The sequence below is a fragment of the Bufo gargarizans genome, chromosome 5, assembly GCF_014858855.1.
Source record: "Bufo gargarizans isolate SCDJY-AF-19 chromosome 5, ASM1485885v1, whole genome shotgun sequence".
Classification (NCBI taxonomy): Eukaryota; Metazoa; Chordata; class Amphibia; order Anura; family Bufonidae; genus Bufo; species Bufo gargarizans.
In genome coordinates, this window is record NC_058084.1 from 427,547,848 (window position 1) to 427,564,044 (window position 16,197).

General features: G+C 44.2%; 1 protein-coding gene across 5 annotated transcripts in view; it reads right to left on the bottom strand.

Moving 5' to 3' along the window:
• Nucleotides 1-644: 644 nt before the first annotated feature.
• The window catches only part of ARHGAP12 (Rho GTPase activating protein 12), an 89,342-nt gene continuing 73,789 nt past the window's right edge, over nt 645-16,197 (bottom strand). For all 5 annotated transcript variants that reach the window (XM_044292871.1, XM_044292870.1, XM_044292869.1 and 2 more), the window contains 8 exons: nt 15,332-15,430; nt 14,497-14,605; nt 12,424-12,540; nt 11,417-11,515; nt 8,325-8,402; nt 6,845-6,979; nt 4,662-4,764; nt 645-3,496 (listed from right to left, as the gene is read on the bottom strand). In XM_044292871.1, the coding sequence (XP_044148806.1) occupies nt 3,322-3,496; nt 4,662-4,764; nt 6,845-6,979; nt 8,325-8,402; nt 11,417-11,515; nt 12,424-12,540; nt 14,497-14,605; nt 15,332-15,430 (915 nt within the window). In that variant the 3' untranslated portion in view covers nt 645-3,321. The remainder of the gene's footprint in view (nt 3,497-4,661; nt 4,765-6,844; nt 6,980-8,324; nt 8,403-11,416; nt 11,516-12,423; nt 12,541-14,496; nt 14,606-15,331; nt 15,431-16,197) is intronic.

The following is a 16,197-nucleotide window of genomic DNA, read 5'->3' on the forward strand; positions in this document are numbered from 1 at the left end:
TTGCCCCCAATGATTGCTCCCTAGGCACAACAAGCCATTATAACTAATGAAAGGTATTTGAGAATATATTTATAATAAAGTAATCTTATATTCCCGGAGAAACCCATTAATGAGCCGGGTGTTGGTGGACGTGCATGCTCAGTTATTTTCCCCACAGTCATGGCTCTGCACAGTAAATAACAGAAATAGCTTCCTCCCTGTTGGGCAGGGAAGGGGCAGAGTCTCTGCTGCCACATGGCAATATAACTAAGAAGACTCCTTCTGAAGGGAAAGCAGTCCGTTCTGGCCCCGTTCACTATAATGGGGGCGAGCCGGAGGCCCACCCGCAGCACGGCAAACATGCCGAGAGACGGCCGGATAAAAACTACAGCACGCTATGGTTTTTGTCCAGCCGACTCTCGACTTGTTTGCCGCGCTGCAGCTGGACCTCCGGCCCAATCCCCATTATAGTGAACGGGGCCAGAACGGACTTTCGGTGGCACGGTGGGCTAGCCTTAGCACGGATCCGGCAGACTGTTCCCCTGCCGGACCCTGATGCCACAAGTGTGAAAGTAGCCTGAGACTTGTATGAAAACAATCTACTGAAGTGAAGCTGCAAAAACAAGCTAAAAAATAAATCAATCAAAAAATAAATGCACACTGTATTCCCAGTAACAAAATCTTTCAATTTCACTTTTATTTTACAAATTGGCTTCCATTGTTAAATGCAATAGAAATACTTCACAGGTCAATGATTTGTTCTTTAAAGTTTATACCAATTCATAAAGGGGGCACCTTTATTGTTTTCTTACCAACAGGCACAATGAAATATAGAAATTTCTTCCACAGTATCCGTTTTTCTCTAAAATATACTGTACATATTAAATAACCCACCAGCTTGAGCCTTTTAAATATTTCCAGTACCTACGCATAAAATGTCTACCAGCAAATAAAATAGTTCCCATCTAAAAGTGCATATAGTTAGTCCTGGGAGGCAGAGGGGTTTACCTAAAAGGATAGAGAGAAGCTGCCTGAATTGCATTAGAAAGTGTGAAGGAGAAAGCAAAAGGTAAGACTATACAGCGTTCATTATATACAATGAGCCAAAGCTTCTACAGCCGACCGGCCTCTATATACATCAGTGTAATATTAGAATACCCCAGAAAGATCATGGCCACAGCATACAGCAGAAGCCCGCAGAGCGCGGCCCACTAAAACTCAAGCAATACGCAAGTCGCAGTCCATAAAACCAACCTCTCGTGCTGAGACTGTACGGTCATTTCCTAGTTACATCTGGACCTTGGAAAGCTGGGTGGCCACCAATATGATCAGCTCCTACAGGGGACTAAATCATTTCCCCAGATCCAAGGTTAATTTTCAGGGCGGTGTACTGGACTTGTGCAAGAGGGTGTTTACACGACCACAAAACACGGATCCGCAACATTTCGCACGCCCCATTGTAACAAAACGGATAAGAAAAAGATGTGTTCTCCCGCGGAACGGACATATGGTACAGATGCGCATAGCACACACATTCATTAATGTATATGGTGATAATATGGTGGTGTGAATAGCCTCTAAGAGTCATATGCTTTGGGCCAAAAATGGGACTTGGGGAAGCAATGGGCGGACAGGGTCTGATCCTGCCTTTGATGCGAAACATATAGATCTTGCACAGACAAATCGGGTGCTTTTGGATGCTGGTGATTCAGACATGTAATCAGGAGGGTAGCTATGGGGGGGTGAAAAGGTAGCAGTCGCTACCGGCCCAGGAGCCTGAGGGGGCCCAAAGACCCTTGTGCCGCATAAGAAGAGGGAAGGGGGGCCCAAGCTGAACTCTGATCCTTTAGATACGCCCCTGCATATAATATCTATGGAGGGACTCCCGACTCTCCCCTGATGGCAGATGTCGGGGGAGAGAAAGGTTTGGAGTGTTGCATTTTAACATGCCCAATCGTTTTGCAAGCAGGTTCGTCATCCACCAGGGATGTCTGGCAGAGGTTTTCATCCCCATTCTCAACACACGCAAGATGTGCAAGCTTGGACTCTCTAGATCAGGCATCTCAAACTGCGGCCCTCCAGCTGTTGCAAAACTACAACTCCCAGCATGCCCGGACAGCCTACAGGTATCAGCCTACAGCAGGGCATTGTGGGAGTTGTAGTTTTACAACAGCTGGAGGGCCGCAAGTTTGACACCCCTGCTCTAGATAGATGTGCCTCCTGTGTTCATAACTTAAAGTACAAGCAACATTTCACAGCTTTCAAAGTGCTCCCGACTCCCTGCATCGAGACTGAGAATTGAATAGGTGCAGACCTGGTGCATGACCATTTTTTTTCCGTAAATTACCTCCATGCCTAATGAAGTGATGTGGACCGACTAGATATATAAACCGTTCAGGACTGACTCTGAGAAAGCAAAGCGGCAACATCCAGCACCCCAGACGTTGTGAAACTACAATTCCCAGCATGCACAGAACTCCTGCAGAAGAGAATGGAGCATGCTAGGAGTTGTAGTTTCTCAACAGTTGGCGTGCCAAAGGTGGATGACCTGTCTTAAGACAGCTCTACTACAGTCATACTGGTTGTCACCCACAGATATAACTAGGAAATGTCCTAATTGAGGACTGCGTATACATATGTTCGTTTTAGGGGCAAGCGCTCTTTAATACACAGTAATGTAATAGAATACCCAACTATTACACACAATCAAAAGTCAGTTCAAGAAAATACAAAAATCCTGAATAGGATTTCAGTGGCTTAAATAGGACAATATTAGTACTGTGCAGTTCTTCAAGGCCATATTGACAGAAGCCAAAATGCTAACGGTAATACCAAGCTTGAGATATCAGTATGATGGTAGCTTCTACTGACCGGTATACGGCATGCCTGCACATAACAAGTCATTGTCGGCATCAAGAGACACATACGAGATGCAATTTTCACTACAAATGATTCACCACCAATTATCAGCTTCAAACACTGCAGAGCAAGCAAATAGTGATCAAAGTCCATATCTACGGTGTGATATTAGTAGTTTTATTTTCCAGTCAATCCAGTGTCTTGTTAGACTTGCAGTTCTGTTAAGGAAATAAAAGCAACTGAATTGAAAATAAAAAATAAAAAATATGATATGATATAAAGTCACAAATGGATAAAGTCAATGCCAAGAGGAAGCTGCGCAAGTCAAAACGTCCAAACCTCTCCGTCTTCATACAAGTGCAAACGTGAGCACAAAACAGTTTGGTCCAAAAGCAAAAATAAAATATCAGTAATGTAAATAATATTAGAAAGGCGTCCTTCAGAATGAGATGGGGAGAGCAGCTCCAACTGAGAAACGCGGCATCAGCGGCCAAATATGGAGTTATATTCCAGCAGAATTAGCTCTACGATTTGATTCTGATAGACCGTGTGAATGGCGATATTTCCAGTCTCGTGCTCCGGCTTCAGTAACGTTGGGCCGAAAACAATTGCTAAACTCTGAAAGGTCATTCTGTTCTTTTCTCCAGTTTCCACAACGCTGAGAAAACAAAAAGAGAACATAAGAATTAGTCCCATGACCCGGCCAAGCAGTGCCCGTCCCTGCAGCGCTGTCTACAGACAGGTGCGCCTGGTCTGGCCGATTTCCCCAATCATGTTTCAAGGCTCTTTAATGGGTCAGACATTGACTTACAACCAGAGACCTATAGGTGGCACGAGATTGTTTTCTCTAATTTCTCCCAGGGACCAGATATGGTTGCACTCATCATTACTGGTACCGCTAAGTTTTAAAGGGGTCGTCCAACTCTTCACAAATATTACCTGATCGGCGGGGTCTGGTACACCGCCGATCAGCTGTTCTGCAGTATCTCCTGTGCCAGGACTACAAAGCTGCACCCGTAGTGGACACAGCTAGTTACTGCAGTGCTGCTCCTATCCAAGTGAATGGGAGCAATGCTGCAGTAACCATCTCTGGCCACTACACAACAGATGGAGCTGTGTATTTCCGATGCCGCAGAACAGCTGGTCAGTAGGGGCGCGAGGTATCGGATCCCTGCCGATCACATAATGATGGCCCAATCATTTCGCCTGGCACTGTCAATCAATGAGCAGGAGGGGCTGGCAGAAGAAGCAGGAGGAGCAAGGGTGCACAGAGTGGCTTGGGCCGGCCGCCCTCGGTGCACTTAACTACTCATTTGCATATGGATTAAAGCCACCCTTTCTCCAGAATGAAGCAACGGATCGATATGTGAAAGGTATCAGTGTGGACCGAAACGTTGCCATTGGTGAAGTGCCGTGGATATTTTAGTATTTATATTTTTGTTGGAGGAAGGAACGCTCCATCAGCCGCTGGCTCCCAATTTCAATATATTCTGCTGTGCTGTTCACATGCTTTGGATAGATAGATATAGATATATATAGATATAGATATATATATATATATATATCTATATATTTTTTTTTTTTATTTGTTTTCTACCTCTGTCAAATTCTTGGATTTCCTAACATTTATGTATTATATTTCTACATCTGCAGCTGTGACAGCCTCTCTGCATTTTAAGGACCAATTATAGACCTTTTTTTTCTGTGTAGCAATGCTGGGTTTTCAGATTCCTGCGCAAGCAAACAACTGAGCTCAGCTAAAATGCCACTTACTAAAGAATTCCAAAGACAAATGTATCGTGTACTCAATACTTTCAACTCACTGCTTGAGATGCTTGAAAAGTGCCTGCATTGTGTCTTGGTTCGGCTTTGGCAACTGTTTAATTAAATCTCTGACTGCCTGAACACGTAGCTTGGGCTCTTGCTCTGAAAAGGAAAAAAAAAAAAAAAAAAAGAAGTTACTTGCAAAGCATTATGTGTGCTAATACCAAGTGCTAAGTGGATACTTGTATTACGCTATTCATCATTGCCCTCTAGTGGCCACAATAAAGAACTGCTAGTTAAATCTCTCAGGGCAGATGGGATTTAGATCTTCAGAGTTTTAAGGGAAGATTAGGGTAAAGGCATCCATATTAGTGCTGCAGAATACTTACCATCCTAACTGATGGACTAAACAGGGGTCACAAAGAACCCTGCTCAAGTTCAGTTCACTAGCACCGCCTGGTGTTATGCTTGCAATACGGATCACAAAATGCAACCATATTATGGGCTTGCGAAAATGGCCTCAATTAGATTAAATCACATCAAAACGTGCAGTTTCCGTGTGCAATGTATATGGGGGATATTGATACATTGATATATTGTCTGCTAGTGGTACATGGCAGGGGAAATGCTGGGTCGTCTAAGAGTCAGGAGCTCTTCATTGTACAGGAGATCACAGGGACAATCTGTGTTGTAGGATCCACTCACAACAGAGGCTTCCAACAGACCCCAATGACTTATAATGGAGTATACTGGGTTCTGCCATAGCACCTGTTGTTCTGATAGGAAAAACAGATCCGCATGCAATGGAGGCACCAAATGGATGCAGATGTGAGCAAGGCTTTAGGCTGGGTCCAGACATGGTTGAATTGTTGAGGATTTGGGGTTTGGACTCCACAGAGCAAATTCCTAGAAATTTACAGTACAATACTTGTGGATGGGTGTTCAAGCTGGAGATTTTCAGATCCACAGCACGCTCGTTATGTTGCACAAACACTGAAAACGTTCTAAGGCGTTTTGGCTTTCTGTTTGTGAGATCCGTTCAGATCCGTCCAAAACAGATCAGTTTTGCCCTATAATGCATTCTGAAAGGATAAGGATCCGCTCAGAATGCATCCGTTTGCCTCCGATCAGTCACCATTCCGCTCTGGAGGCTGCCTGCAGCGTTTTGGTGTCCACCTGATGACGCAGAGCCAAACGGATCCGTCCTGGCACACAATGTAAGTCAATGGGGACGGACCCGTTTTCACTGACACAATCTGGGACAATAGAAAATGGATCAGTCCTCCGTTGACTTTCAATGGAGTTCATGACGGATCCGTCTTGGCTATGTTACAGATAATACAAACGGATCCGTTCATGACCCGCACAAAACGCAAGTGTGAAAGTAGCCTAAGCTAATTTTGATTTTAGTGATGCGTCAGATAAAAACCCTTCACAATCCCAAATCTCTATTCCCAAGTCAGTGTTCCACGGACGTATTCGGTACGTGTTCTCCACGGACAGCACACCTCCCCATTCCTTTTAATGTATTTATTCACACATCAGTGTTTTAGCACGGTCAGTGTTTTTAGCACGGATGCATGCTCTCTTTTGTCTGTGTTCACGGATCCATCACAGTCTATGGGTCTGTGAAAGCCACGGATGCAACACGAATGCCATCCATGTTTCACGGATCCTTACGAAGAGATGCTTTGAAAATTATTTTTCAGCTGTGCAGGGTCACTGAAACACGGATGGCACACGGACAGCAAAAAAACGGACACACGGATTCATCCCTGACCACCTTCTCACAGATTTGAGCATAAGCGTGTGAATGCTTTAAAGGGGTTACCCACGAACTGATCATGATGACCTAACCTCAAGATCGGTCATCACATCGGCGGGGATCTGAGTCTTGGCACCCCCACCGATCAGCTGTTTCAGAAAGCCGCCACGCTCACTGGAGCTCTGTTGATCGCAGTCGGCTCCTGGCAGCTTTCCAAGCACACTTCAATGGGGCTGAGCTGCAACTAGGCCATGTGATCAATTTACGGGACGTCACATGGCCCAGGAGGAGGCCGCAGCTCTCACGGAGCACCAGCCCTTTCTAAAAGCTGATCGCCGATCTGATATTGATGACCTATCCTGAATATCCCATCAATATAAATTCTAGGATAACCCCTTTAACTTATGATGTAAGCTCTTCATACTTGACAGCGAAAAAGTTCAAAATGGTGAGTGAATTAATGTATCTGATTCTTACTGATTGCATTCACAAAGTCGTTGAAATGGTTGAAGGTGAAGAGAGGCTCCGGCAGCTCTCTGAAGAACATCTTCAGCGCTCCAGTAATCACATGAATGTCTTCCCATTTACTGTCATTCAGGTCCAGTTTCTCATCTGCAACAAAGGTATAAAATGTGGAGCATTAATGGAGCCGAGTCTGTACCGTAACATAGTGCATAGGTCTTTCTGTCCTGTGCTCGTCATAAGATAGGGCCGGGGGCTCTCCATAGTACTTAGTATATTGGGCAGACTATATGGGCCAAATGGTTCTTATTTGCGACACATTCTATGTTTCTATATCATACCACATAAATGGAGGCAGCATATTTGCCAGGTGTCTGCTCTTCATATATTTCTATATATCAGGAATATACACGGCACTGTCAGGGGCGGATTGGCCATAGACCTTACAGGGAAAAATGAAATAATGAAGTTAATATATGCAAATGAGCCTCTAGGAGCAATGGGGGAGTTACCATTACACCCAGAGGCTCTGCTCTCTCTGCAACTTGACAAGGTCAGGCAGTGTAAATGTCATCATGCCTACCTGGTCCTGTCAATCATAGTGGAGAGGGCGTGGCAGTTGCAGAGAGAGCAAAGCCTCTAGGTGTAACAGCAACGCCCCTGTTGCTCCTAGAGGCTCATTTGCATATATTATAATATCATTTTTCCCAGCAATGCGGGCACATATGAACATGGGACCAACACAGATGCCTTCAGCTGCCAAGTGCACATGTAACAGGTCAGCCGGTGTCATAGGGACAAATCTGCTGACAGATGCCCTTTAAGACTCGCATCCTGCAGCTCTTATATTATACAGTGTACGATCTGCTATATACATAAACAGAAGATGGGGGATCCTTGCACACAAATGTATTTTTTTGTCTGTTATGTTTTTTTTTTTGTGGCCTGTATGCGGAACTATTCATTTCAATGGGACAGCAAAAAAAAACCTGAAATGACTCCGTGTGCACTTCGTATCCTTATGACGTCAAGTCAGTTTCCGCAGAAAAAATAGAACATGTCCTATTCTTTTTTCCTTTGTTTTGCGGACTGCAAAGTACATATGGTCGCGTGCAGTGACTGCATGTACAGCTAAAGTACCTCTTGGCTGCAAACAGGGGACCCATGACGTTGAATCTGATGTGCAGCGCCTTGAATGGAGTCACTGCTTTAAGATCTAACCAGATGGAGACCTAATTAATTTAGGATTTCACACTATTGCGTCACCATCTTCTGGTCCGCTCTAGACAATGCAAGTGGAGAAACTACAAGTCTCAACATGCCAGAAAGGAGTCAGGCTGAAAAAAGGGATGTTGGACTTGTAGCAGCCACATGTTGCAGACTATCGCTCTAAGATGACGATAAACCTTATATGCGTATCACAGTATAGATATAAAGGAAACAGCCTTCCTATTAGGGTTACTACACAGAAACAAACCTGGGAAATGGAACTTACCGTGTGTCACAGCAAATCGGAGCTTTTGGATGACAGCGAGGTTTCCACTGACTCTGTACAAGCCGTCAATGTCCAGTCCTAAAAGAAGCAGCGCCAAGTAAAGGAAAAGAATTGGGTCACCCTGTGATCGCTTGATTCACCACAAGACAATGAGTTGTGCCCCTGGGGACCTTCATGCAAATGTGGCTCCGCTTTTTCCCTTGGCAAACAAAGTAGATGGAAGGGAAAACTAACTTAGGCTACTTTCACACTAGCGTTAATGTTTTCCGAACAAAACGTAACTGAACAGAACGGAATGCGCCAAAATGCATTCCGTAACGTTCTCATGCCGGAGAGTAAGCCGGTTTGCTTTCCATCCTGGGATGCGGAGCAAGATGGATCAAAGTCAATGGGGACAGATCAGTTTTCCCTGACACAATAGAAAATGGATCCGTCCCCATTGACTTTCAATGGAGTTCATGACGGATCCGTCTTGGCTGTGTTAAAGATAATACAACCAGATCTGTTCATAACGGATGCAGGCGGTTGTATTATCAGTAACCTGCCGGATCCAGCAAAAATGCTAGTGTGAAAGTAGCCTTACCATTAATTGTATTAAGAAATCCAGGAAAACAATTCACTTGTGAATGAAATGTTAATGAACATTAAGGAAATGGCTTAAAGGGATTGTCCACTTCTTTACTACTGATGCCCTATCCTTGGTATAAGTCATCATGTCTGATCGACACCCCACACCGATCAGCTGTGTCAGGGTACAGCACCAGAACTACACCGCTCTGTCCACTGTGTAGTGGACAGACCCATATACTGCAGCGCTGCTGCCACTTAAAAGGGGTTGTTTAACTTCAGGAAATTGCATTTATTACGTAGAGAAAGTTAACACAAGCCACTTACTAATGTATTGTGATTGTCCATATTGCTTCCTTTGCTGGCTGGATTCACTTTTCCATCACATTATACACTGCTGGTTTCCATGGTTATGACCACCCTGCAATCCAGCAGTGGTGGTCGTGCTTGCATACTATAGGAAAAAGTGCCAGCCTCTCTAGCGGCCAGGGGAGAGCAAATAGGCTGGTGCTTTTTCCTATAGTGTGCAAGCACGGGCACCACTGATGGATTACAAGTGGTCGTAACCATGGAAACGAGCAGCATATAATGTGATAGAAAAATGAATCCAGCCAGCAAAGGATGCAATATGGAGAATCACAATACATTAGTAAGTGCCTTGTATTAACTTTCTCTACATAAATACTAGTTTCTGAAGTGACACAGCCCCTTTAAGTGAATGGAAGCAGCGGCACAGTCACAAGCTCCATCCACTCCATAATAGTCGGAACAGTATAGTTCTGGTGCTGACTTATCGGACGGGAGCTACTGTGAAACTGCTGAACGGCATGGGTGTGGGGTGCCGATCAGATATTGATGGGCCATCCTGAGGATAGGGCATCAATAGTAAAGTAGTGCACAAAACTAATCAGTGCATTCAATTTAACACCCAATTGGAAAATTGTCAGCCAGATTTCAGTGGCAGGTGTTGTCAGCACTTGCACTCTCTCTTTGCAGTAGCTTTTCTAGTGACCCTCCAATTTAAGAATCTGTAAGTAAATCATACAGATGTACAATTCCTCACAAGACCAGGACAGATTTGTATTCACTAGATGTAAATAATGAAGGTTCTTCTTAAAACGACAGCAAAAAGATCGAAAAATTGTGAATTAGTAAAATTAGTAAAACCTGAAAATCCCTTTAATTGATGAATTTTTGCAGTACATTGTAATTGAATTCCTCATCATTATCTACGTTTTAAGACTGTCAATTAGGGATGAGCGAATCGACTTCGAATGAAACATCCGAAGTCGATACGCATAAAACTTAGTTTCAATACTGTATGGATCGAGCTCTCCATACAGTATTAGGCCTCTTTCACACTTGCGTTGTCCGGATCCGGCGTGTACTCCACTTGCCGGATTTACACGCCGGATCCGGAATAACGCAAGTGTACTGAAAGCATTTGAAGACGGATCCGTCTTCAAAATGCTTTCAGTGTTACTATGGCACCCAGGACGCTATTAAAGTCCTGGTTGCCATAGTAGGAGCGGGGAGCGGGGGAGCGGTATACTTACAGTCCGTGCGGCTCCCGGGGCGCTCCAGAATGACGTCAGAGCGCCCCATGCGCATGGATCATGTGATCCATGCGATCACGTGATCCATGCGCTTGGGGCGCCCTGACGTCACTCTGGAGCGCCCCGGGAGCCGCACGGACGGTAAGTATGCTGCTCCCCGCTCCCCACTACACTTTACCATGGCTGCCAGGACTTTAGCGTCCTGGCAGCCATGGTAACCATTGAGAAAAAGCTAAACGTCGCATCCGGCAATGCGCCGAAACGACGTTTAGCTTAAGGCCGGATCCGGATCAATGCCTTTCAATGGGCATTCATTCCGGATCCGGCCTTGCGGCAAGTGTTCCGGATTTTTGGCCGGAGCAAAAAGCGCAGCATGCTGCGCTATTTGCTGCGGCCAAAAAACGTTCCGTACCGGAACGGAAGACATCCTGATGCATCCTGAAGGACGGACTGTCCATTCAGAATGCATTGGGATAATCCTGATCAGTATTCTTCCGGCATAGAGCCCCGACGACGGAACTCTATGCCGGAAGACAAGAACGCAAGTGTGAAAGAGCCCTTAGAATGTATTTGCTCCGATGAGCCGAAGTTATTACTTTGCGAAGTCTCGCGACTTTGCAAAATTGATTTCTACTGTAAATATATACATTTCCGGAACTGGGTTCCAAGTGGTACCTACTGTCAATGAATGGAAACACTCTTAGTTACGTCTAGAGGCTGCAAACCTGTACTGATCACGTCCAAGTGATAGAGATATACAGTTCATTCTACAAATGTGAGCCCAGATATTCATCAATGACGGGTGGACCTAGGGTGGTCGGCTGAATGAAGAGGACACACGGCATTCAGACTAGCACCACCTTTTTTATCATTGTTCACAAGGCACAGCGCCATACATCCAGTGGTGGTGGTGGTGCCTGGTGCTGCAGCCCAGTCCCATTCACTTGGACATTAATATACATTACGTACCATGCTCTTCAATATGGTCGATGCACATCTTGACAAATTTTGGCACTGTAGTGTTTTCTCTCTGACAGAGACTGGCCAGGCTGGAGCCGAATACAGGGTCTGCAAACGGAAGCAGAATAAAAAGGATGACCTAACGAGTAGCTCTGTAGAGACGTAGCTGGCTACATACTTGTCCAAATCTTAACTTTCCCAAAGAAGAAAATAAAAACCTTTGCCGATTCTGTAATCTGCAAATTCATCTTTATAATTTAAAGGGGTTATCCCATGAATAATTTAAATCATCATATAGTACAGGACAATCTCTTTCTAACAAAGCTAGAACCAGCCCTGTACCTCACATGGATCCAGAGATCTCACCATTCATTGCTCTGCTAGATTTACATCAAGCTGACCACTCAAGGGGAGTGTCTTTTCTGCTGGAGCTCAGGGGGCGTGTCCAGGCTCTGCCTATCACAGCTCAGGAGGCAGTTAAATGATCAAACTGAGCATGTGCGGCCATCTTAGTGAGCAGGTCAAAAAAACAAAGAGCAGGTGGCGCTGTACAGATACATTTTGTTGAATAACTCAGAGGCTCTGCTAAATTCTTAATTATATACCCAGAGAATGAGTATTCAGACCCAGAGAATGATTTGAAAACTGTAGAATATTTTTCGAGGGACAACCTCTAAGTGAGTATTCAGTTCTAGGTTTGTGATGTTGCCTAGCAACAGTCATTGTGACCAGTCAGGGACTATTCTAGATGGAGAGATGGAGGATAGTCCCCCACTGAGCTGCAGAAGCCCAGGTGGGTCATACTGAAGAACGCCATCACTTCCAATTCTTAATCCTACATTTTTCAGGGGAAAATGCTTTATAGTCCCCTCTGCTAGATAGGAAGGAGATGTAATGGATTTACCCTAATGGATTATTTTTTCTGCTTTGTGGATTTGATATAAATTAGCCGGGCATACAATCAGTGTTAACTCCTTAGAACCAGAACTGCTGTTTAGTATGCACGGGCGCCTTACCTTTAATGTATCCCTTCTCACGCACAGCTTGCATTGTTGGACGCCTCGTAAGAAACTTCTTTAACTTTGTTTTGGTCTTTTTTTGCTCTGAATTATCAATGGATGTTTGTTTTATGGCTAAAAACACATATATGGAATATTTTATATTAAAAATACATTTAACATTTCTTAACACCTTAAAGGGGTTTCCAGGATTTTCATATTAATGACCCATCCTCAGGATAGATCATCAGCATAAGATTAGCGGAGGTCCGACTCCCGGTACCTCCACCGATCAGCTATTTGATGAAGCCGCCGTGCTCCTCACAGCTTACCAAGCACAGCACTGTACATTGGATTGCGGCTGTGCTTGGTATTGCCGCTCAGACCCATTCACTTGAATAGGATTGAGCTGTGCCTCGGCCACGAGATGATGAACGTGACACCACATGGCCTCGGAAAGTGCCACAGCATCTTCAAACAGCTGTTTGGTGGGGGAGCCGGGAGTCAGACCCCTCTGATTTTGAGGATAGGCCATCAATATGAAATTCCCAGAAGCCCTTTAAATGACCACGAATAAAGGCCTCCCCTCCCCCAAAAAATGTTTTTAAATACCACTTAGGCTATATTCACATGAAGTATTTTGGGCGCTTAAAAAAAAAAAAAAAAAAAAAAAAAAAAAAAAAAAAAGGAATCTGCATCAGGTTTTTTACTCGCGCTTTTTAACGCAGTTTTGAGTTGGGTTGGATTTCCATTCCTGTGTATTTTCAAAGGAATTCTGGACATTGATTCTGCAACAAGAATGGACGGGACACCTTTTTTCCACAGAGCAGTTTTTAAAACCACAAGCGGAAAAAAGTGCTGTATGGTTTTCACAAGTAAATTCCAGAGTGAAATCAATTCAAAAGTTCTATATGCATTTTCGGCAAGGATTTCTGGCACATAAACTCTTCCAAAATTCTCCATGTGAACCTAGCCTTATTGTACAAAAGTGCTCAAGTGCGTCAATTATAACCACTTATCTAATAATGCCAGATTTGTACTGATCTGTAGAATACAGTTAAAAACACAAATCGACAATGATAGAATTGCTCTTCTTTTTACATTCCCCCAATAAAATTATGAAAAGCTAATCAATAAATTGTGTGCATCCTAAAATGGGGCAATTGATAAATGGAACTCGGCCCACATAAAACAAGCCCTCATGCAGATATAATCGATAAAAAAAAAAAAAAAAAAGGTTATGGCTCCTGAAAAACGACAATGAATAAGCAAAAAAAAATTTATAAAACATTTTTCCTGTGCACTCGTTTTTATAAACCTCCCTCTGTGTGATGAGAAACCTTTCCAGATTATTTTATAACCTCCTAATTACGGAGCACTGCCCCCATGGATGCTACACCCACTGCAGTAAATCAATTACCACATTTTTCGCCCCATAAGTCGCATTCCCCACCCCCCCATCCCCAAAAGTGGGGGGGAAATGCCCCAGCGTCATATGGGGTGAGTACTAATGAGCTCATTAGTACCGGAGGACGGGGAAGCAGTGAAGGCTCTGTACTCACCGCTTCCTGGTCCTCGGCTGTGCTGTGGCTGCGCACAGTGTGAGGGCGCTCTGTGACGTGACCTCACGCTGTGAGCGCCGGTTCGCAGCACAGCAGATGGCAGGATGAAGAGGATCGCTCTGGCGGAGAGGAGCGGCGGCGGCATCCGGAGCAGGAGAGGTAAGGCTTTTTTATTTTATTTTACAAAGCATGAGGCAAAGTGGGCTGCTGGGGGCTGATCTGAGGCAATGGGGGCTGATCTGAGGCAATGGGGGCTGATCTGAGGTCCAATTGGTTGTCATTCACATTGGGGTCTGAGCTGAAGTCTGATTGGGGGTCTGATTCGAGGTCTTATTAACATTCAGGGTCTTATTGGGGCTTTTAGCTGAGGTCTGATTAATATTGAGGGTCGGTCTGGTGGTCTGATCTGAGGTCTAATTTTTTTCTTATCGTCCTCCTCTGAAACCTAGGTGCGTCTTATGGGCCATTGTGTCTTATAGGGTGAAAAAGACGGTACCCTGCTCGGGTCACATGTAGCAGGGTCACTTACATCGACTCTTTTTTGAATCGTGATCCTTTTCCTTCTCATGCTTATCTTTCCCCACTTTCTCTACTGGGGAGTCTGGCACATTATCATTAGGCTCTTCAGACTCCATAATCTAGAGGAGGAAAAGATATAAATACATATATTAAGGCAGGAAATAATGGGGCAGATTCATCAAAACTGGTGTAAAGGAAAATTGGCTTCAGATTTCACTCTTCATTTTTCAAAGCTCCTTTGGAAAATGAAACTGAAATCTGACCGGTTGCTGTGGTCAGCTAAGCCAGTTTTCCTTTACATCCGTTTGGATAACTCTGCCCCAGTGCGTACATACTGTTGTAATACAGAAACTAACCTAATTATATGAATGCAGTACTGTGCAGGGTGCAGACACCGCTACATCCTGATCAATATACAGACTTTAATAGGAACTGCATTGCAGTGACGAGCGCTGTCCACTAGAATGCTGACGGTGCAGTGTAGTTTTGGGGCCAACTTACGGCGATGGCGCTACACAGAACAGCAGGGGTGCAGGGAGTCAGACCCCAACGATCAAGTAGGTTTATAACCTTACTGTGTGACGGGAAGCATAAGATATAGATAGAGCTGAATGGGGGAAATTGGGGTGACACTGTCCAATCAGTGCTGCAACAATCTGTTAGGGACACAATCCATTGCAAGAGAAGTGGTCACAACCATTAGTCCATTTAGTCACAAATTTGTGGGAACATCACAAGTTCTACAAAAGTATTTACAAAACCAGACGTACCAGCTATTGCTTTCAACAAAACGATTGACATGAAGAAAAACTACTAACTCAAAAACTAATGTAACAGAGCCATACCGGAACACCGATCATGTTGCAGAGTGCCGTGTACCATTCTTTGATCATATTGTCATTTTCAGATTGTATTAGCAGATCTGTTCCTGAGAGAGTTTTCAGCTGTAGGAAATGGGAGATATTGATTTAATGATATGCACTGAGGTGTAGGACAGTGTTCAGAAGACGTCTGGATGACAGAATATGCTCTACTGCTCCAGCAGTTACGAGTAAAGGATCAATAAGTGCGAGACGCTTAGAGGAGCGCCTTGATTTATTTCCCTGCCATTATGTCCGCAAATCTATGTACTTATTAGGCTCTGCCTTTGTACTATAAAAAAAAACATGGGTTGATCAGGACAATTCCATAAAAAAAATGGCCAGTCTGAAATATACAGGTATTTTAAGATTGAAGGGCAGTTTTTGAAATTATGTCTGACACTTCAATTAAAAAAATCAATGTCGTGATGGCGAATCACCCTTGAGACCCCCATAAAAAATTGAACGGAAGTGTTCTGGAGCACGAAATGGCCCTCGCCTTGCTTGTGGCCTCTGTTTTATACCCGCATGGAAACTAGAGTAACGACATGTGAATTTCAACCCCAGAGAGTACTGTACGCTATACTCTAAGTTGCGAGATTGATGTTGCACTGGATGGTTTGCTGAGCACCGCCGAGTCTGTGAGCCTCCCCTTCCTGCAGTCCATGCACAGACATACCCGCTGATCAGTGCCAATCATATTTCTTGTATACAAGTTTTAAAATAGGTGGTTCTTAAGGGGTTAAGGAGGACCATTCAAGTGATATCTCTGACTTTCAGATGCTAATATTGTCCCACTATCTAGATCATATATCATCAGAATCACTTTCTGTATGAAAGATAACGCTGTT